Source organism: Nilaparvata lugens, chromosome 2 (assembly GCF_014356525.2).
Source record: "Nilaparvata lugens isolate BPH chromosome 2, ASM1435652v1, whole genome shotgun sequence".
NCBI classification, from domain to species: Eukaryota; Metazoa; Arthropoda; class Insecta; order Hemiptera; family Delphacidae; genus Nilaparvata; species Nilaparvata lugens.
The window spans coordinates 15,736,599-15,759,060 of record NC_052505.1 but is presented as its reverse complement, the minus strand read 5'-3'; the positions used below and the strand labels follow the sequence as shown (position 1 = coordinate 15,759,060).

At 34.1% G+C, this 22,462-nt stretch overlaps 1 protein-coding gene across 1 annotated transcript in view; it reads right to left on the bottom strand.

Annotated features, from left to right (window-relative positions):
• Positions 1–22,462, bottom strand: part of LOC111045491 (protein MTSS 2) — a 169,880-nt gene that overhangs the window by 24,402 nt on the left and 123,016 nt on the right. Inside the window, exons 5-10 of the mRNA XM_039419995.1 lie at positions 13,362–13,685; positions 11,678–11,785; positions 9,868–10,062; positions 6,816–6,908; positions 3,489–3,687; positions 1,697–1,711 (exon numbers count right to left, since the gene is read on the bottom strand). Coding sequence (XP_039275929.1) covers positions 1,697–1,711; positions 3,489–3,687; positions 6,816–6,908; positions 9,868–10,062; positions 11,678–11,785; positions 13,362–13,685 — 934 coding nt within the window. The remainder of the gene's footprint in view (positions 1–1,696; positions 1,712–3,488; positions 3,688–6,815; positions 6,909–9,867; positions 10,063–11,677; positions 11,786–13,361; positions 13,686–22,462) is intronic.

The following is a 22,462-nucleotide window of genomic DNA, read 5'->3' as shown; positions in this document are numbered from 1 at the left end:
TGAGTTATTTTTGGTAAATTGAATAACTTTTCCAAAAATTGATATTTTCAGAAAATTTTTGTTTTATTAGATCAACAATATCATGAAGAATCCATCCTCTAAATCTCATGGATTTTATATCGTACCGAATTTGAAATGTTCTATCCCAAAAATTCAAACTTCAGTCGATCATTTCTCAAAAAGTAATGATCGAAAAAAAAAAATGTTTTCCTGAGAAAACTGTTTTCATTTTTATAGCTTGATGATAAACAAATCGAAAAACTTGGAAAAATATCACAAGTAGAAGGTTTATTTTTAGCCTTTGCACAGCCTTAAACAAAAAAGTACATCAACATTAGCATTACAAAAAAGTAGGTACCTGCCTATTTATTTTTCGAACAAGCGAATTGAAATTGATTGAGATGAGCCTTTATAAAGTGAATTTGGAACTGCTGCTATTGAGAATGATGATAATGTCATTTTTGTCCGATTTTATTTAATGGTGCATATTCGTTCGTGACCGATTTGAGGATGGTTGTTTGATTGGACATGGAATGAAACCATAACAGACAACTGGAAATTACTGATACTTCACTAGTCCGAGTTTCAAAAATCGTTTCAAAATTGTCGACTTGGAGCCAAACTTAGTATAACAACACATTGAATCAAGTTTATAATAATAATTTTGGAATTTTCGGCTCTAAATTTATTGTCTAAATTTAATATTTACGAAATTCGGCTTAGTGGTTTCGTGTTTTGTATATGTTTGGACTTTTTAACATCAAAAATGAATTTATTTTGAAGTGAAAAGTGTAAATTTAAAGTATTGTGCTCACTATAACCTTAGTGCCCGGTTTCCCATGTTTTCATTTCCATTAGGGAACTTTGGACTATACCTATACGGCGAGGTGGAACTACCCTTGGGTCTCCCCACCATTCAAAGCCATACGCTAATAATAATTTTGAAAGTTATTTTTGTGGATTATATAATAATAGAAATACCACAATGCTATTGACAATATACGACACGATGATTGAATATGAATATATATGATGTATATGACTATTAATAAAATGTGAAGCATTTCCTACATCTGGAAGGGAATGAGCATGCGTCAATGTAATAATAAGAGGATGATATATATATGGAGGGTAACGTTGGTAATATTAGTAGCTGAAACTGGAACAATAAAGCTCTATGAATGGAGGAGGATGATCTATTAACAACGGGAGTCTACAATGTCACTGCAAAGGCATGATTTGTTCAGTCTAATAAAAAAAACAATTTTATAGATATTTTGTTTCAAATGTTCATTTAGGCTCAACTCACAAGCCACTCAGGTCGAGAAGAGACTCGACTCTAGTCGAGAGCAAGTGTTTCCAAATGGTGACACTCAGACCAGTCGATTCTAGTCTCTGCGATGTCACCATTTGAAAACACATGCTCTCAACTAGTCTCTTCTCGACCTGAGTTGCGTAAGTGTGAGTTGAGCCTTACAATCAGAAATTAATGTTAAATTCAACAGAACAAAAACTTTTGAATAGATAAGCTATGAGTTATGAAAAATTAATTTTTGCCCTTAGGTCCATAAAGCTATCAATCGAATGAATTATGCATTGTTGAAAGGAATGAGGAGTGAATAAGGGTTGTTGCCATGTTTCACATTAAGCACGTCTGATGGGTGGATGGTGAAATAAGGCAAGTTGCTTTACTCACCGCATGAATTATCCTCTGATGCCAAATAATATTATTCACATTATTTCATTTGTAAATTATTGTATCAAGTTGACTTCTATTTTTTATTAGTATACTAGTGATTCAATGTAATTATTCTTTCAATTAGCCTTATTGAAATAGTTGAGAAATATTGTATTCATGAGGGGTGAATGATATGGTTTATAGACAGTTATCACAAAATTTTGAAAATGTTTCAACTGATTCATTTACAATTAGATAAAGTCTGAATTGATTGAAGATATGAAGAAACAAAATTACTTTGAAGAACACCAAATAGACTGATATTAGAGCTATGTCATTCTCTAGTCGAAATCAGAAAGTGAAAAGTTAAAGTAATATTGGCAAGATTTTTATCTCATAAGATATATTCAAAACGTTTCAGAAACGTTCAAAACTTCAGTTTAGCGTGATATGAATTTTATAAATTCATTACGATCATGAACAATGGACAAGTTCTAAAACCTATAGTTCTAATGAGAGCTCAGCAATCAGCAATTCAACAATCATGTAGATTATTCTTTGATTTATGAAATGTTCTTGAATATCGCCTACTTGTTCAGATTGAATATTCAAAAATCTCCATACATTAGCAATGTACGTTATAATTTTCCAATTTCAACTTTCAAACTGGATTCAATACCTACAGATAATTCAATACTAGGCTACTACCAAATCAAGGCTAACAACGGTTATTACAGGCTACAACTTCTATTATCAATGAAGAACACCACTACATACTTCAAGAAAATAAAGGTTTTCAAGGACGCGTCAATATGCTTCTAATGAACACGTACAATAAATAGTATTGTGATAGTATTCTTCTATCTCAGGACTCACAGAATGAGAATGTTCCAAAATTGGTTTTAGAGCTACTATTTACAAGCAGTTATGTTAATTATTGTTCAAAGTAAGGTAGGGAATAGAGCAATACATATCGTTATAAAATTTCAAGTATCATACGTTTCAAGCATACTAAATTCAATATACGAGGATCGTTCCAGAACAAAGTTGCTCGTTGCACTATTTTTATAGCTCTGTATATGACAGGAAAAGGCTGAAATTTTCAGGGAAATCTTCTCCAGATTTAGTAGCAGTGCTGTAAAATTTTCATGATTCAATCATCAGTGCTGGGTTAACTATAAGAGAGGGTCGACTGCGCCCTAACTTTGCCCTCCTAAGGTGCGTACAGATATACGCGCCGCGAACATGAGCGGTGACTTCGGACATCTTCGACAATATTTGGGGCACGACAATATTTGGATAGACGTCGTTGTACATTATGCTATGTTATTCTTCCTTCAACAGAGGATTGAAAAAAACGAGGAGCAATTGGCCTTGACATTACGTCGTCACCACAACGCGTGAATTTCAGTTGCACTTTCATGCTCCATATATTGGATTGCACGTAACTGACGAATGCATCATGGCAGCTGCATGAAACGTTTACAGCAATTCCAGTAAACTTGAAAGAAAGTTCCCTGAAAATTTCAGCCTTTTCCTGCCATGTACAAGGCTATAAAAAAATGTAACTCAATTGTGGACCGATCCTCGTATGATGATATTTTTACAAATAATTGTATAAATCGCGAAAAACATTCTGATGAAAAGTTAAATCTAACGATATAAACTTAATATGGTTTTTATCATTTATGTTGATTAAGAAATCATCACCAACTGTAGAAGGTATCCTCCTAGAAATTTGATAACTCAATGAAGTGAGTGTTTGCCGTTGTTTAGACATATATGTTGGGACAACTAGATGTGGATTTACCTGAGGATATAGTGTGCGGACGCTCGTTCATGATGGCGCTGGCTGCGCGCTCGAACTGGAGGGTTTCCTGCAGATTGGGCCAAGTGGAGGTTGGGTTGGGAAGCGTCGACTGGCTGCTAGTGATCGACGACACAAAACCGGTCGCTGTCGTGCCGTTACCGGTCTGATCGCCTGTCAGAGTCGACACCTGCACGTTGCACTGCACAAACAAGTCAAAGACACAAATCAGACCACGACAAGACAAAACTGACAATTATCCACATGTGAAATAGCAAATTTTTTTACTGTAAAGTGATATCTCAGCTGATATCATGTGATGACAGTACACGTCCCGTTGTTTTTCCTCCGTGACTATGAAACGGCATATATGCAAGTTATGGTTTGTGGGGTAATATTCATGGCTTTGCAAAAACATCAGGATTCAGAGATCCTGGATCCCTAGATGGAGGAAGCTCCCTAATTAGCCCCTACACACAGAGATTCTTCATGAATGATAGTGTTGCAAAGAATCATCAACAATGGAAAGAGCATGTTGAACGTATGTTAGCTGATAGGCTGTGTTGAGCGAAACTAAAAAATGTGGTGTGGCGCACTCACACAACTTTCCTTGCCGTTATGAAAATTGATTACCTGACGCTGATGTTCTCGCACATCTCAAGTCTACTATATTCAAAGATCCAAGCCAGCTGGTGACAGGACAAAAACGCTGGAGACACACGAAGTCTGCTATCTCTTCATAGTGAATGATTTAATAGAATCAACAGTTGCCAACAGTTTGCAATTGAAATGATAACATTTTCTCGAATTTCGAGCTTATTTTCAATTTTAGGTGAAAATTTTACTGAACATTAATTGCAGAAATTTTCATGCTCAATTTTTTTCCACTTGGAATTTTTTGTTTGAATTGTATCTGAAGCCTCATAATTGGGAATCTAAAATCAAACTTTGCATAGATGGGGCGGAGCTCCTAGAATTTTTACTGATATGAGACTTGTGGCAGTTGATAGAGCTTATCAATGACTATTTTAGGTATAAATTTGATCAAAATCGTTGGAGCCGTTTTCGAGAAATCGCGAAAAACCCTGTTTTCGACAACATTTTCGCCATTTTAGTCGCTATCTTGAATTGCATTTGATCGAAATTGTTCGTGTCGGATCCTTATAGGGGAAGGAACTTAAGTTTCAAATTTCAAGTCATTCCGTCAATTGGGAGATGAGATATCGTGTACACAGACGCACATACACACACACACACACACACACACACCAATACCCAAAAACCACTTTTTTGGATTCAGGGGACCTTGAAACGTATAGAAATTCAGAAATTGGGGTACCTTAATTTTTTCGGAAAGCAATACTTTCCTTACCTATGGTAATATGGCAAGGAAAGTAAAAGACGTAACTCCAGAAAGCTCATTGTGTATCTTTACAGATGCAGCACGTTGCTTTTGAGAAGATATAAAAGAGCATTTGTTGCTAACAAAAGATACATTAAAGCTCATTGTGTATCTTTTTGGATGCAACACGTTGCTTTTGAGAATATACAAAAGAGCATTTGTTGCTTATGGTAATACACATTAAAGCTCCTTGAGTATCTTTTCGGATGCAACACGTTGCTTTTGAGAAGATACAAAAGAGCATTTGTTGCTTACGAAAATATACATTAAAGCTCTTTGTGTATATTTTTGAATGCAACACCTTGCTTTTGAGAAGATACAAAAGAGCATTTGTTGCTTACGAAAAGATACATTAAAGCTCTTTTTGTATATTTTTGGATGCAACACCTTGCTTTTGAGAAGATACAAAAGAGCATTTGTTGCTTACGAAAAGATACATTAAAGCTCTTTGTGTATATTTTTGGATGCAACACCTTGCTTTTGAGAAGATACAAAAAAGCATTTGTTGCTTACGAAAATATGCATTAACGCTCCTTGTGTATCTTTTCGGATGCAACGTGTTGCTTTTGAGAAGATACAAAAGTGTATCTGTTGCTTATGGAAAGATACATTTTCAAAAATTTTCCATGTTTTTGAACGGATAGTATTGTGTTCTAGTGGCCCTCCGCCGATAGGTAAAGCTACAGGACCCGGACTAGAAATATTCCTTAGTAAAGTAGGGTAGTAGGGTTTGCATTAGTAAATTATGCTTGACCCCCCGAGTTGGAGAACTCGCTCATGAATTGTTGTATTGATCTTTGAATCTGCAACTTGTAATTATACAGGAAATTATGGCAACAGCAAAATATTTATTTTACAAAGATAATAGGTTTCATCGGTATCCTATTTAAATTAAAAAAAAAACTATTTTACTGTCACTTCAAAATTTTGGTCCGCCATCTTGGATCCGTCATGTGAATCCGTTTTTGGTCCAACTTCATCTTCTCAAATGGAAAGATTTCGATACAGAATTTCAAGAGAAATTAATAACGTAAACCACACATCGATATCTCAAACCATTTCAAAGATATTCACATTTAAATACACTAATATATTCTACAATAATGGAGTTATATACAAGTCGATAACAAAATAATTACGAGAATAATAATGTTTATTGGGTTGGTAGAGAGAATCATAAATCATTTACTTATTGTTGTAGGACAGAGATAAGCGAGTCACAAAGTTAATATTAGTGGGTTAATAAAGCATATACGAGTCATCTATTATGGGAAAGCACTATGTACAATAATCATTTGAAAGGTATAAATTATACCTATTATGTATAAATTATTCAAACTTTTATTGTATTTTGAGTAAGACATTTACTAACTAAATTATGGATAAGCTTGATCTTTAGTAGTCATATAAACTGTTGAAAAATGACATAAATCATGAATAAAGAATATAAATCTGTGTGATTCAAGAATGCTTTATCGAATAGTGAACCGACACCAAACGATTAGCTCCGTAATATTTATGGAAATAGCTTTATTAGAGATACGACATATTATTTTTCTTAGTGAATAATAGAAATTATTGCTTGGTACAAAATGGGATGCATTTCGTTTCAGATTAGTAAATAAAAGTCACATATAAAGTTAATGTCAAGTGGTTTGTCATGGGAAACAACATCTGATTCATAAAAATTTTGAGCTAAAAATATCACAGCTAACAAAATTCAAATCAAAACTGATAATATTGTCAACAAGGTTTGTCATGGGAAACAACATCGATTCATGAAAATTATGGAGCTAAAAATGTTACAGCTAGCACAATTGAAATCAAAATTGATAAAAGTGCTACATTGATCGAAAATCAAAATATGTAAGACGTTCTACGACAAAAAAGCAACAATATTGGCGAGTTTAGGCCTACATAGGACGCACCTGTGGTCTGTGGAAGAGCATATCCTGAGAAGTGAAGCCAGAGTCCTGGGACGAGACACTGCTCAAGCGCATTGTACCACATGGAACAGCTCGCTACAACACATACTACGCTAACATCTTCTACACAAACACATTCACAAATCATAATAACTCAATCGAACAACAAAATAAAATAAATGATAATAAAAACATGCTAGAAAAATGAAATTTTGTGATAATGATCATGGTAAATTCTTTTTTTGACAAAAAATTGAACTCAAATTCTTGAAAGTGGAAATTCGAGTACAACCTATCTTTTGGAGAGTTTACTTACTATTTATAAAATTTGGGAGTAGAACAGTTTTGGGCTAAAGCTGGAGTTACACCAAAGTTATCAACAAAATGTTAATAATTTAATCCTTATGGACTCTATTAGATTGAACGGAACTTGACAAACACATATGTTCATCATGTGTATGATAAGTTATGTTCAATCTAATAGAATCTATAAAAATTAAGTTATTGACATTTTGTTGATAACTTTGGTGTATACCCAGCTTTAGCCCGAAATAGTTCTAATCCAAAATTTTATAAATAGTAAGTAAACTCTCCAAAAGATAGGTGTTATACTCGTATTTCCACTTCCAAGAATTTAAGTTGCTCTCGCCCAGTCATATCTTTATTTTGATTTGTAATTTTATTTATTAATAAATAAATGTTAAACCATAAATTCAAGTACTTCTTAGCGCAGAAAATCTTACACGGGTATGTTGGATGCAATTTCAATTCTATCAATGTATGATCATAGACGAATACAGGATACTTCATTTGCTTCCAACTGTATTTTTCTTTTCCAAGTAACTAAGTAAATTGTCGGTCTCATTGATAATTTTCAATTGAGCACAAGTTTCATTTTTATTGTATTACTATCTCTTACAGAAGTCTAGTACCTCGAGATGGCCTCATACTGTTTGACATTTCATTTTACAATAAAAGTTTTATTATGAGTTATACCATAGCCTACTATAGATAGATTTATCTAAAGTAAGTCATGGTTATACAGTACAAGTTTACAATTAAATATGTTCTAAGTGTAAAAATTGTAACTTTTGCAATAGTGACTGTATGTTTTGTTTCTTTGACAATAAAGATTTCATTTCATTTCTGTGGTATAATGTAAAGAAATAATAGGAAGCTGCTAAATGAAATTCTTAAATTAAATTTGATGAAAGTCTTTTCAAATGACCTTTGAGCTTCTTCCTATGTTTTGGTTCATAGAGCGATGCACATTATGGTTTAATTCCTTTACAAGACTTTTACGTTAAAAAGCGTTATAATTAAAAGTATTCTTTTGACACCATTTTCAACAGACATGACCTGTTTGAATTTGTATTTCTTAATTAGGTTGAACAAAAATATGATCAAAGAAAACCAAATACTAAATTTGAAAATTGAAAAAATTATGAATGACAGTATTCTGTACAGAAAATTATTCGCAATACCTAATGAATGTAATGATGAGCACTACTCATTCATTTTAAGAATCATTCCCTCGTGACACTCAAAAATAACATTCATTTCAACAAAATAAATAAAATTTCGGTGGTGTATCACCAGAATAATAGGATTAAAAAAAGTTCAAGACTATGAAATCATAGCAAATATGATCACACACATCATATCATTGACTACAATTTTAAAGTGATGAAAATTTCATGATGCCATGCATACACAAAGTGCTATTTTACCGAAATAAACACATCAATATTACGAATACCATAGCAACTTACCTGTTAATAATTTGTATAGTAATAGGGTGTTATTAATAGGCGAGTTGAAAAAATACCAATAAAAGCAAATCAGTATTACGTCCAAATGTAGCGAAGAATTCAGATGAAATTATAGATTGGCATTTTCAACTTCTCTTAGTTCACTCTTCAAGGGAACTCTCTCTAGAAATTATGATCCAAGCAAGAAATACTTCAGGTGTCGACAATTTGCGAAAGTTGACCATTTTTTTATAGATCACCGATCTGGCAACGTTGCAGAGCTGGAAAATGTTAGCGCTATCTGCTTTGTCGAAAGATAGACAAGGATAGAAACACCTCTTTTTCCTCATGTACCGTCTCCATGGCGGAGGTTGCCTATCATGATGGTGATTTTAATTTTATTTACAGCTGCTCTGAATAGGTCATTGGATGTACACTGGAACCAATCCCTAAGTTGCGCAACCAAGATATTCGTCTTCTGCCCACTGATCTCTTGCCTGTTATTTTTCCTTGCATAATAAGGTGCAATATTTCATATTTCTTTCCCCTCATTATGTGACCTAGGTACTTTAACTTTCGTTCCTTAATTTCACCTATGAGCTCTGGCCTTTTATCCATTCTTCTGAGAACCTCTTCATTTGTTACATGGTCTGTATATGAGATTATCAGCATTCTGCGGTAGGTCCAAAACTCAAAGGCTTGAATTCTCTTTTCACATAATTTATTCAAGGTCCATGCTTCCATGCCATATAAAGAACTGGAAACACGAAACACTTAAGGAGACGAATTCGGAGATCCATTTTTATATCTCTTGATATCAGTCAATAGAAACACCAATGTCAATCAAATACTACCATTATAACTTGGAACTCACTATAGGTTTGTGCTGGTGCATTATCAATACAATGATGATGATGATGGTAAGGATGATGCTGATGCCCACATGAACCATGGGCTTGTGCTTGGGTATTGATAATGATGATGATGCCCACATGAACCATGGGCTTGTGCTTGAGTATTGATAATGATGATGATGCCCACATGAGCCCTAGGCTTGTGCTTGAGTACTGATAATGATGATGCTGATGCCAACAAGAACCCTGAGCTTGTGCTTGGGTACTGATAATGATGACGATGCCCACATGAACTATGGGCTTGTGCTTGGGTACTGATAATGATGATGATAATGATGATGCCCACATGAACTATGGGCTTGTGCTTGGGCACTGATAATGATGATGATGATGATGATGCCCACATGAACCCTAGACTTGTGCTTGAGTACTGATAATGATGATGCTTACCTGTGAGAGAGAGCGATGCCAGTAGTGGTGGCTTGGCGAGTGCTGGTGTGACTTGGAGCTGCCACTGGACGAGCTGTTGAGGCTGCTGATGCTGCACATGCTTGACTTGCGCGAGCCCAGCGAACTCGGCGAGCTGGGTGGCGTGTGGAACGTCCATGTGCTGTTGTTGTCCGAACCTTTCAAATCACTTATCACCTGCAAACAAATGTAACACATTGAATAACGACGTCAGAACGTATCAGCATAGAATTTCAATAATAACTCCAAGCGAGGAAAACCAAGGAAAATATGGATGGCCAATGTTTGAAAAGAGATAGAATGCAGAGGTTTGCGAGGGGATGACTGGAGAGATAAGGTACAATGGCGGAGGAAGTGCGAGAAGCGAATTCAAGTTGCAAAAACTAGCGAAAAAAACTCCACAATACAAAAACTCTTTGTTTTAACAAAGAGTTTTTAACAACAAAACAATTGTTAAAAACTTCACAATACATGAGGGCGAACGCACACAACAGAAGTCAGACATGAGCAGACAAACGAACGTTTCAACATCTGCGGAAATAATATTTTCCTCCGTATGTTGCAGTGTGCGTTTGTCTTAATGCCAACAACGTTCTAATTTCATTCCATGGAAATCATGGATTACCGGAAAATTTTTGAACATACAATAACTGTATTTTATCTTGACACTTGAAAATGACCAAGTCGAAACCGGAGTGCCTCAGATCTACGAGATTTCAGATCTGCGACTGCCTATTCCAGACCAACTGACACACAGAGAGTCTAGTAACCTACACCGTTGCGAATTAGAATGTTCAATTAGTTTTTAAAGGTAAAAGAAAAGGTTAGAGAGTTTAGGTTTTGGCTTTTAAATAGCAATATTGTATTATTTGAAATGGTTTGTTCAGGATACAGTATCAATCAAAAATATGATACAGTATCAATCCAGAATATTCAATACTCATAAATATTAAAATACTCTAGAATATTCATACGAATGATACTGAATCTACAAAGCAACGGGAACCAGACAAACTGAAATTTCGCACATCTGAGATCTTCCCGATCAGCTGATTCTCGCACATTTGAGATATCACACACAATGACACCCGTCAACACATGTCTTGAAGGATGAAAATGAAGAAAAGGGTAGTAGCTAGTTAATTGGAAAATTATTGATTAGCCTTGGAAAAATACATTACAATAATTTAGTATAATAATAAAATACAACCTCCTTTGAATATTTGGATTTGAGAACATTTTTATTGATATTAAATTCAATTGGCATTATCTCAACGTACAACTATGAAAAACCATTGTTCATACACAAAGTTTTGTTTTTGGTACACATTTCCCATTTCTCTACCGATATTTCCTCAAATCTAATGCTATGAGTGATAAATTATTTTTGCAGGGACATAGTCATTGTTTTCATAATAAAGTTTAATAAAGAAATGCTTCATCCCGTTTCAATTATATTTTTACAATAATATGTCCATTAAGATGGATTCGCACACGACAGTAAACTGTGAAAAATAAATATAATTCCCAAGAGTTCAAGCTCGGTCGAGTGAGTATTAATAATACTACTAGAACTATTATTAATAGTATTAATGATACTATTAGAACTATTATTAATAGTATTAATGATACTATTAGAACTATTATTAATAGTATTAATAATACAATTAGAACTATTATTAATAATAGTATTAAAAATACAATTATTAGAACTTATGGGAATTATATTTTCCCTGTTAACTGTTCTTGTTGTGTGCAAATCCAGCTATAATCCATGAACAAAGATACTTACTTGTTCACTGGCAGGAGGTAATGTATATGGATCGGCTGTGTGCTTTTCTAACTGTTCAACTACTTCTTGTAAATGGGATAATTCGGACAGCATAGCAACTTCTTCATCCTGCAACAATATAAATTAACGGTAATCGATTAATCATAGTAGAGTAGTTTTTTTAGCAAAAATTCAAAAATCTGTAATTAAAAATCAACTATTCACAATTCAAATCTTAAACTATGTTTAATAAAAGTATATTGAATTAATAATATATCATCTATTGTGTCAGACGATACTTTTTCTCAAAGACCTTAAAGATGCATAGACTCACATGCAGCGCTAGTGTCGTACTTGGAATTGAAATCGGCCATTGAGGGGCAACCTATAAGATTATTACATACCAATGCCTTTGAAATCTACAATATTACAAATATACATATAGATATAATATGTCGTGCTAAAATACCCCAATGGCGGCCTTCAATTTAAAGTAAGAGCTATCATTGGGAAGGCATAGGCATTGTGGGTCTATATCTCTTTAAGGTCTTTGCTTTTTCTAGTTATGGCTGATAACAATTTTTTTTTAAATATTACAAAGTTTGATATTGTTATGTTTTATTCATTATACAATTATCTTGCGCCTTCTATTGGTGGGGAGACCGCTTGTCCACCTTGCCTTATAACCTTATTTCCTTCAATGTTTGAAGAGCTGCAAACTATGAATTTTCACTTCAAAAAAGTACCTTCAAACACGTTTTATTTGATAAAGTGATTTGATATTGAAACACTATACAAAACATAAAAATTAAACCAAATCTGGGAAATGTAGAATTTCGTTCCAAAGTTTAGGCCTAGATTGAAAAATTCTACAAACTAGTAGTTGTGTGAACAGTAGACCTCACGGAGTTTTCTCATCCAAAAGTATCTGATGTCACCTGTTTGAAATGTTAACAAATGTCAGTTCACGTTTGAATTTGGATTCCATATGATATAATTCATTCAGTTCCGTGATAATCTTTCAATCTGATGAAAATTAATTTTTTACAATCAAAAATATTATAATTTCTTCAGCATTTGATTGTTTTTAATCACCTATTAAATTAGTTTTTTTCAAATGTGAGAATATTGATACTGATGGGCACGCATAATAATACCAACCATGACTGCAAAACAAAATATTGAATAAGATGCATAACTCTTTAAGGTCTTTGATTGAAACTATAGATCTTATAGAAATAGACACGGCTTCTCTAGAACATCTGTGTAATCCACTTGTCAGCTGATTGATTATGAATAATTCTATAGTCTGATTAATCCTATCTTCAGATTAGATTATATATATATATATATATATATATATATATATATATATATAGTGATATCGTAGTATGGAGGAATTCCTTTTCTTCTCATATTATCCTTAAAATACAAAATTTCAAAAAACCTTGTTTATACATCGACGCACAGTTGAAAAAGGAATATTCCTGCCAAATCTCATTGAATTCTATCAAAGCGTTTGGCAGTAATTGCGTTACATACATACATTCATACAGACAAAAGAAAAACAGAGTTAAGACATAGACCTCACTACGTTCGGTGAATTATTAAACTTTATTGTATGTAGGCCTAAATATGGTTTTTGAGAATATTGACAATTTTTTAAATTCTATTCAATTCAGTTAGTATTTTAGTTGAAACTTACAACAACAGGCTTCATGAAGGCGACAAATATACAGAACCGACTGCGTTCCTCGATGAGCGCGGCCCGCACGGCTCGCTTCTCAGTCTCCTCGAGCAGATGCCGCCTCTCGCTGATGTCGTGCAGCGAACTCTCCACCCGCCGCTGCAGCTCGGCACTGAGGCCACCTCCACCTCCGCCTCCACCGCCGCCCCCGCCCAGGCCACCGCCCCCGCCCTTCTTCACTTTCTTCTGCAGGCGCAGTGTGTCCGTCGATCGCTTCTTCAGCTCGGCGCGAGCTCGTTTGTAATCTGACAACAGAAGCAAGTCATTCTCATCCAGAAATTTCTATTCATTTATTGATCAAAGAATTCACAAAAATAATCTTCAATATACAGGTTGTCCCACAAAAGGTTCAACAGCCTAAAGCTGGGATTTCGTTTGTGCGTAAATGCCATCGTCGACCACGACAGGGGGAGGATCTCAGATTGGATAGATTTCAATTTATCTAAATAATCTAAAAGATTATGTTCAATTATGTTTTAATGGGGCAGGTTGAGTTTATACTTTTAAATGACAATATGTTGATGTTATTAGAAATGATTCTTGAATAATAAACACAAATAATTTGATCAGCTGTTTAAGCACACTTGGAATTTGGACAATATGAATGTTAACAATGCTTGTCCTCGTCGACTGCGGAATTTTACGCACAAACGAAAATGCACCTTAAGACCTACATTGGTTCATTAAATTTGAAATAAAAAATGTCTAGTAAAATTCTCTTATGACCTTCAGTTTTCGAGATTATGGATTTTTCGATATTTTTGAAAAACGTCAATAATTAGAAAACTATCAGACGAAAATAGTCTAATTCAAAGGGTATGATTGGAAAGAAAAAACATTTCCAATAATAACTACTATAATTATATACTGAAGATTATCGCACAGAACATAGAGGAATGGACAAGAAGGAATCATGTAGGCCTATAGACCTGCCCTAAAGCAGAACACTGATGTTGCCCACATGAGCTTTTTGTGCCTTCTCATATAAATGTAATAATTGTACATGACTATTATTATTTTTTATTGCGGATGATGCTCACATGAGCTTCTTGCTTGTGCGTGGGTAATGGGAAGTGCGAGGGGGATTAATGAGATGATCAAACGTCCATGCCTATTCGATGGGATTCGGCGGGATTCGAACCCGCGACCAACTAGCAATAGCAGACTGAAGGATGCGCCCAAGTCAACTCGGATATCTGGCTGGCATTTATATAATTTGTTTCCTTGTTTGACATGTTTGAACTTTCTATGAACTTTCAAACAGTTTAAAATTTCACTTTGAACTCGATGAATGTACTTTGAACGCTTATAAAACGTTCAAAAAGAAGATCAGAGTACCCTAATTGAGACCATTGTCACTTTGAAATGAGTCAAATATGCCATTTCTGTATCCTTACTAACTAAAACTGATCTCATTGTCAGTCAACAAATTCTTTTTGAGTTTTTGAGATATTTCTAGTTTACACATGACCGTCGGTCCCGGCTGCCTAAAAAGCAGTCTTTAGGTGATGTCAGAGACCCTGAAATTGATCAGTTGCAACCTGAAAACTCTGACACCAGACCTGAGCCAGCCAGATAAATCGATATTATTGTTATTTTATACAACTGGCCTCATTCATTCCTTCCTTTTCACAATATCATAATATTAGCTGCATATCAAAATAGTGTGTGAATCAAGTTTACATAACCTCTAGACTGTGTATTCTAAATTAAGGTTTAAAGCAGTTTTGGGCGAATGCCTGTTGTTTTTACCTGCATTGTACCTATTGTCTATGAATAAATGAATAAATAAATGAAATATTATTCAGCTACAGAATAACTACAAGAATTCAACATGAGCGGCCAGCTCATTTCAAACTTGACAAGAAAATCTATGTTGCTCCATTCCCAATGTTAAAATTCAATTATTACAACCAATAATTAATTCTACATTATTAACTGTTTGTGTTTGAAAGAGTTGAACTACGAAGGATATCCCGGAAATGTCAAGAAATAATTTTCCAACTCTCAGAACAATAAATATACTGTACTAACATTTTAAAAGAGCGTAGAATTCAACTTGTAGGAACTTACACTTGTTTTATAGGCAGTAAATTTCAACTACTAGAAATAACATGAAAGACAATTTGAAATAACTTGAGAAAATAATATTCGTATTCATGTTGAGTTATAACACAAACACTAGAAGAGAAACTTATCCCATAAATTTCTATTCCCATATTTATTTACTAGTTATACATTGGAAAATCATAGACTCTCTCGTCTTTCACTAATTACTGGCTAGAAATTGTATTACGATGGGGAGTAAGCATGTAGTTTATATTAGTTGAATGACAATATCTACTCTAAATTATTAATTGAAGTTGCTTTCCATGACGAAACACTATATAATAACTTTGTTAAAGTTCTGACACTGTGTTACTTGTAAATATTTGAAAAAACACTTACTTTTATTGGAGTATTGAGGAATGCATTTTTGCATTTATGCCATCAGCTCCTGATGAAGCTCCTCTTCAGGAGTGAAATGCATTCCTCAATACTCCAACAAAAGTAAGTGTTTTTTTTCAAATATTCACAAGTAACACAGTGTAAGAACTTCAACAAAGCTAAATTATTAGCTGGGGAACGTAGTGGAATGGAATAAATATCAATGAGCTCCGCACGACAACAAGGATATTGATCTTCATAAGTGAAGAAAGTCTAGCTGTCGAAAATAGAACAGCGGCTCTCGGTTATAATTCACTCGGAAAAACTCAGTCGTTTATTTTCACGGTTGAACGACGCAAGCTCATTCGACTGATTTGCAATCAAAATCTGTGAAAGAAAAACGTAACCGCTGGCCGACTATTATTTAATCTGTGAAGGAGCATTGGGCTGGCAGGGGAACAAAAAAGTCATAACTCTTACCGCTTCACAAACAGAAAGAAAAATGAGGAAGAAGAGAAAGAGGGAAACACCCTTGGGCCAAACACACGCCGAAGCTTTCAAGAGTTCAGAATAATAACGAAACATCTTCTTCGTGGGGGGGGGGGAAATATCGCAGCTATTTGAAACAGCAGCAAGTATTTTCATTAGGGCGCATTCAATATGCATACAGAATTCGCTGGAAAATCTGTTGAGCTCTCAAGTACCAGTGAGAAAAATGAATTGAAAGAGCACTTCAGATCACTAATGGAGCGAATTTCTTGGAAGCAACTTTGCTAAGTCTGATGGAAAAGTGGGGCTTATTAGTTGAACAAGAATATTGTTCATTTATTCATAATGTAATGCGCAATAAACAATAAGGATAAAAGGGTACAAAACTTATTTTCATACCGATTTCAAACAATTGAAACGATGAAATTCTTTGTTGATATTTACACTTCTATCAGTGGCGTAACGTACACACCCGCTGACCAACGGCGCGGGTGGGGGGGGGGGCACGGGCTAGGGCCCGGATAATGAATGTAGGCTAATATAGATTTTCTGATAAAATAAAATAACTCAGTCTAGGGGGCCCGGGTTAGAGCCCGAAATGATTATATATTGTATACTTTGAAAAGAAAAATTAAATAATCATGGAAGTAACTTTTGATAAAAAAAACAGAAGTTTTATTGTTGAAAATGACAGGTTTCATAAATATGCAATAGAAAAATGTTATCAGTCTGGTTATAAATTAATATCAAGAGAATACAAGTAGAACATAATTAATAAGGCAGGAAAGAAAAACAATCATTGTTCAAATCTACTCGTAATAATAATTATAGTTCCATTGACAGAGCTTCAATGATTATTATTGTGTGCTGGTAGTGACTAGTGAGCTTATTGAAAAATTAGGAATGTTGTTTGTTTACAAATCATTAAAATTTATACATCCGGTGAGACAATCCAGACTGAGACTATTCAAACCACTTTCTTATAGATAAGATTTACTTCTTTTCTCTCTGATTCAAACAAAGATTGTCAGAATGGTTCTAAAGTAGATCGTTATCTTTATTTTTATTATCTTCAACTAAGCATTGGAAGAAAGAAATTATTTTCCCATTGAATTCCTGAACATATATACCACATAGTGTGGGAGAAATAACCAAGGTGCTACTGTACCCAGAAAGCAGTGATTGCAGAACTTGGAGGCTTGTAGGAGACATCAAATCAAAGGTTTTTATAAATTATTATCTTTATTATTTTAATAATTCATGAATCTTAATACTAGATACTACTTACTATCTCTAGTTCTAGCTCTAAAGGTTGGATTCTATATTTGTAGCTTAAAACTTAATTTTTGACTTGAATTGTAGAATTCAATCGAGAACAGGTTTTATTTTTTCAACTAATCTATGTAATTCACTCATGAAAGATGTACGTTCACATTAGAGTTTAATGCTTGGGATTATGGGTGAAGGGGGCTGGAGAAAGGTGGTACGATTTTATAAGAGGGGCCCGGAATTTTTTTCTTGCGGGGGGGCCGGTTTGGAAACGTTACGCCACTGACTTCTTTGATTTTACTTTAGACAATAGATACAATCCAGGTGTAAACAGGCATTCGCCCAAAACTGCTTTCAACCTTAATTTGAAATAAACAGTTCAGAGGTTATGTAGAGTTCGTTCATGATTGTACTTGAAAATAATATTTTTATTAAATGAAAATGATAATTTATGCGTATGCTAAACTTACAGAAATGAAGATTGAAGGGAACAGAAAACAATGAAATCAATATAATTATACAGAAGAATCGTTATAAGTCTATTTTAGTAGATGCTATTATCCAAATTCTGAGAACTCCTTAACATTCAGTAGAAGCACGAAATAATCAATGTATTCTCTCTTTCATGAATAAAAAATAGGTTAAACCTACAAAACTATAGGGTTGTTAGTTTTCTCACGGAAATCAGATAAACAGATCAATGAGCTGATTTTGAATGTAGATGTTGGGGTTCGAATTAACCGGAGCAAGAAGTGGGGTAAGCTGTGATTGCCTTCCTCACTAATAACCAATTTATTGAATTAATGAGCAACCTGAGATTCCTTAGTGAACCAAATACTGTGTAGGCAGTTCAATACTGGGATAATCAATGACAGATTCTAATTCAATAGACTGGGATCCAATAATAATTGAACATGTTTTATCACTATATTTGTTAGTATAGGTTTATTTAGTTAGAATTATTAATAAAAAAATATTTTTTTTCTCTCATGAGATTATTCTTTTTTTCAAGTACTGATTTTTTCACCAGACCATAATCTCCCAAATTCCTTGAGTATATTATTGTTGCCATCTACAGTTATGAATGAATCAATAAACATTCTTTATTCATTTAAATAAAACCACTTCACATTTTAAAATGATTGTGAGAGAAAAAATAAGATTAAACTTGTGCTATTTCTCTCCCACATTTGAGCTTAAATTAGGAAATCCAAAAATAGGTTATGTTCATCGCCAAATCATTCTGAGTCCATAACATCATTTTATCAACAGCATTTTTTGTAGTTGCCATATTCACTGGATGGATATGATGCAGACACAGTTTACATTATTGCTGATATCTATTGTCGGTAAACTGATTCTGTTATTACAAATTCTAATTAGTATTCAAATTGTATTAGTCTGATTCTACATATTATTCAAGTTATTACAATAATATTAATTATAAATTGAGTGAGTTTAGTTGATGCCTATGTTGATGGAGATACATTTACATTACTGCTGATATCCATTGTTGGTAAACTGATTTTACTAATACAAATTCTAATTAGTATTCAAGTTATTAGTAAAAAGTAAATTCGTAAGGCTTTTATTGGTGGGGAGTCCCTTGCGGGAAGGTCCCACCGCCTGAATATATAATTTAAGCCGTTAATGGGCCTTACGACTGTCATACTTCAGCCGGGACCGACAGTTAAACGTGCCCATCCGATAACACGGGAGTGATCTGGTTAAAAAACTTTTTTGGTAATGAGAGGGTTTGAACCTGGGATCTCTATGCTGCTACGCAAGCACTCTATCCGCTAGACCACGGATCACTCCGTCTAGTGTTTGTTATTAGTAATATGAAGTTATTAGTTTTTATTAGTAATGAGTTGAGTGGGTTGATTTGATGGTAAGTTGATGGAGATACATCTACCGTATATTTAAGTACCACTGATATCCCTTGTCGATAGACTTATTTTATCCATCAAAATTGGTTATTCAAATTATTAGTTATTGTAATTAGATAAAAGATCTTCAACAATGAATGAACCATGTGGTGTGAAATGGGTACTTGAAGTGCTAACACCACGAAGAGAGCAAAACTTCTCATACATGGGGTAGCAAGCAGGTGGAGCAAATATAATTGTAGGAGAATTACAGTGACCATTAACGCACAACAACCAAATCATTTACAAATTTCGCTCACATCGACTCTGTTAAACAAGCTGCTAAATATTTACTCTGGTATTATTAAGGACAATGCAGCAGGCATAAACGACTATGCAGGGTTTCAGCACAGATAAAATAAGTAAGTATTTACTTCCTTTATGGTTTCAGGAAGGTAGCTTTTCAAATAGTGGTCTCTTCCATGAGGATGAAGAAGCCTACTTCAGAAACTTTGTAACTACTTTGAAAGTTCATAAAAGGTTGTAGATGCGGCACAAAGTCCAATTTACCATTATTCAACAGTGTATGCTAATATTCACATCCATTCTGTTGCAAAGTTAACTGTTAATTTCTCATTAGTAATGGATATAAGTTGTGAAGTACCAAGTACAATATTCATTCATGGAATGAGTATTTAGGTTTGATATGGGTCTATGGGTGGCCACTAACGAACGACAGGACAAGTACACACAAACTAGTCATGCATGTTTAGTCATCAGCGAAATGCTTCGAACAAAAAACAGCTGTTTGACAGCAGCTTCTAACATATAATAAACAATGAATGAACCACTAGAAAATTACAAATCTTAATGATGAAAAATAATTTAACCTCAAATAAAGCAGCGAATAAAAAATAAACAAAATAATATTAACAACCAATAACAATAAATGAACCACTAGAAAATTACAAATCTTAATAAAAAATTACAAATCGAATAAAAAATGAACTAGAAGTCGAATATACACAGACCTAACCTCAAACAATTATTTTGTTCGATGCATTTCGCTGCATGCATGACGAGCATGTGTGTTCACACATGAAAATGTTAGTGTTCGCACTTTTGTGGAACCAGCACTAACTTATATGTTGAAAAACTTTTACCAAAATTTGAAGTTGATTAATATAGTAAGTGGCCACCCTAATGCGATATTTTACTTCACTTGGTGCGTGAATTAGGGGAAGAGCTCTCTAGTGTCTATTAAGAAACATCTTTCTGAGCTTGTTAAGATGAGAAGCAATGGATATTAATCTCAAAAAGTAGTTATGATTCAAAGGTATAATTTACTTCCGGTTCACCTGGTACATTGATGGATAAAATTGGAAATTACAATCTAAAACTTTGCGAGTTCAAGAGATTCATTTTCTTATATTCCCTTCAACATTTAAAAATTATGACTCTTGAGTATGAAGGGTTTTGTAAATAGTTCGTCAAAATCGATCAAGTTTTATATCAATAAAAAAGTTCCAATAATGTCAGGAATAACTATTTATCATTTGCAATAAACATTGATTGTAGTGAATTTTTTGCAGTATTTTGTGGGACTGAGACCTGTCATCTCAAAACAAGGACAACTGAAAAGGTGAGTTTATCAGAAGATTCTACTCAAAGTCAATACACTTGACAACTTGACGTTATGAAAGATTAGGGCAGGTAGTCTACAACTGATACAGAAGGGGAGCGGCAGGTTAAGCAAGCTTATCGTGAATTTTAGTGAAAATTTTTTTGCGGTACTTCATTTCATAGTACCACCTGCTATATAAGTTCTTCAAATAGATATATTACTTATTCCAGGATTATGTCAACAGGAAGGATAGTATTAGCAACAATTATTATAATCAATGATTACAGTTGAGTATGTACCCAGCCTAGCCCAAAATATTGTGGACGCTTCTTCATACATAGTGAGCAGGAAAAATAGTATGATAATTCTGTGCACATAAGACAAGATAATATTTATTCAACATGACAAGGAGGAGACGTGCTTAATCCAGAGAGTATGGAGTTCACAATATAAATATAGAGTTTACAATAAATATTCTGAATTTGAATCTGTCTTTGATTGCTGCTTTTTATTTGAAAATATTACCATTCAGAAGTAATATATACCCCTATTATTAAACTTTACTACTCCTGCCACTTCTAGAAAGGATGGCCACTTCAAGAGTATATTACTTTAGTAAATTATACTATATTAGTATATTATACAAGAGTAGTATACAACTTGGAATATTATTTTTTATTTTTTTATATATATTTTTCTCAGGTTTAAGCTTAAATTTATTTTCCACTAGCCGTCAGGCTCGCTTCGCTCGCCATATCCGTCTAGCCAGGGGGCTCCGCCCCCTGGACCCCCGACTGGATTGTCCAAGAATGAGATTAACAGGCTCGCTTCGCTCGCCTGCATTTTTATCATGTTAGGACAATCCAGTCGGGGGTCCAGACTAAACGTCTGGCTAAACGGATATGGCGAGCGAAGCGAGCCTGACGGCTAGAAATATAATATTCCCAGGATTGAAGTAGCAGTGCCCAATCAATTTTTCCTCGATAAATGCATTTAAATCTTCAACTTGGTGCCAACCTAACAAAGTCAACTCAACTTAATGCCAACCTGACAAAATTATTAATTTAGTTGCCAGTTAACAACTGTTTCGAAGAGGTACTCTATCTATATTATAGTTCTATAGTAACATATGATATGGAAATTTCAATTATAATAATTAAGAGATTGGTAGAAGAAGAATATACATGCTAAAAGACGAACTTTAAACCCTTAAAAACAACCCTTAGAGTTAAAATATTGCCAAAAGATTTCTTAGTGCGCCTCTAAAGGGTCAACTGAACATACTTACCAAATTTGAACGTTTTTTAGTTATGCGAGTGAGTGAGTGAGTGAGTGAGTCAGTCAGTCAGTGAGTGCCATTTCGCTTTTATATATATAGATTG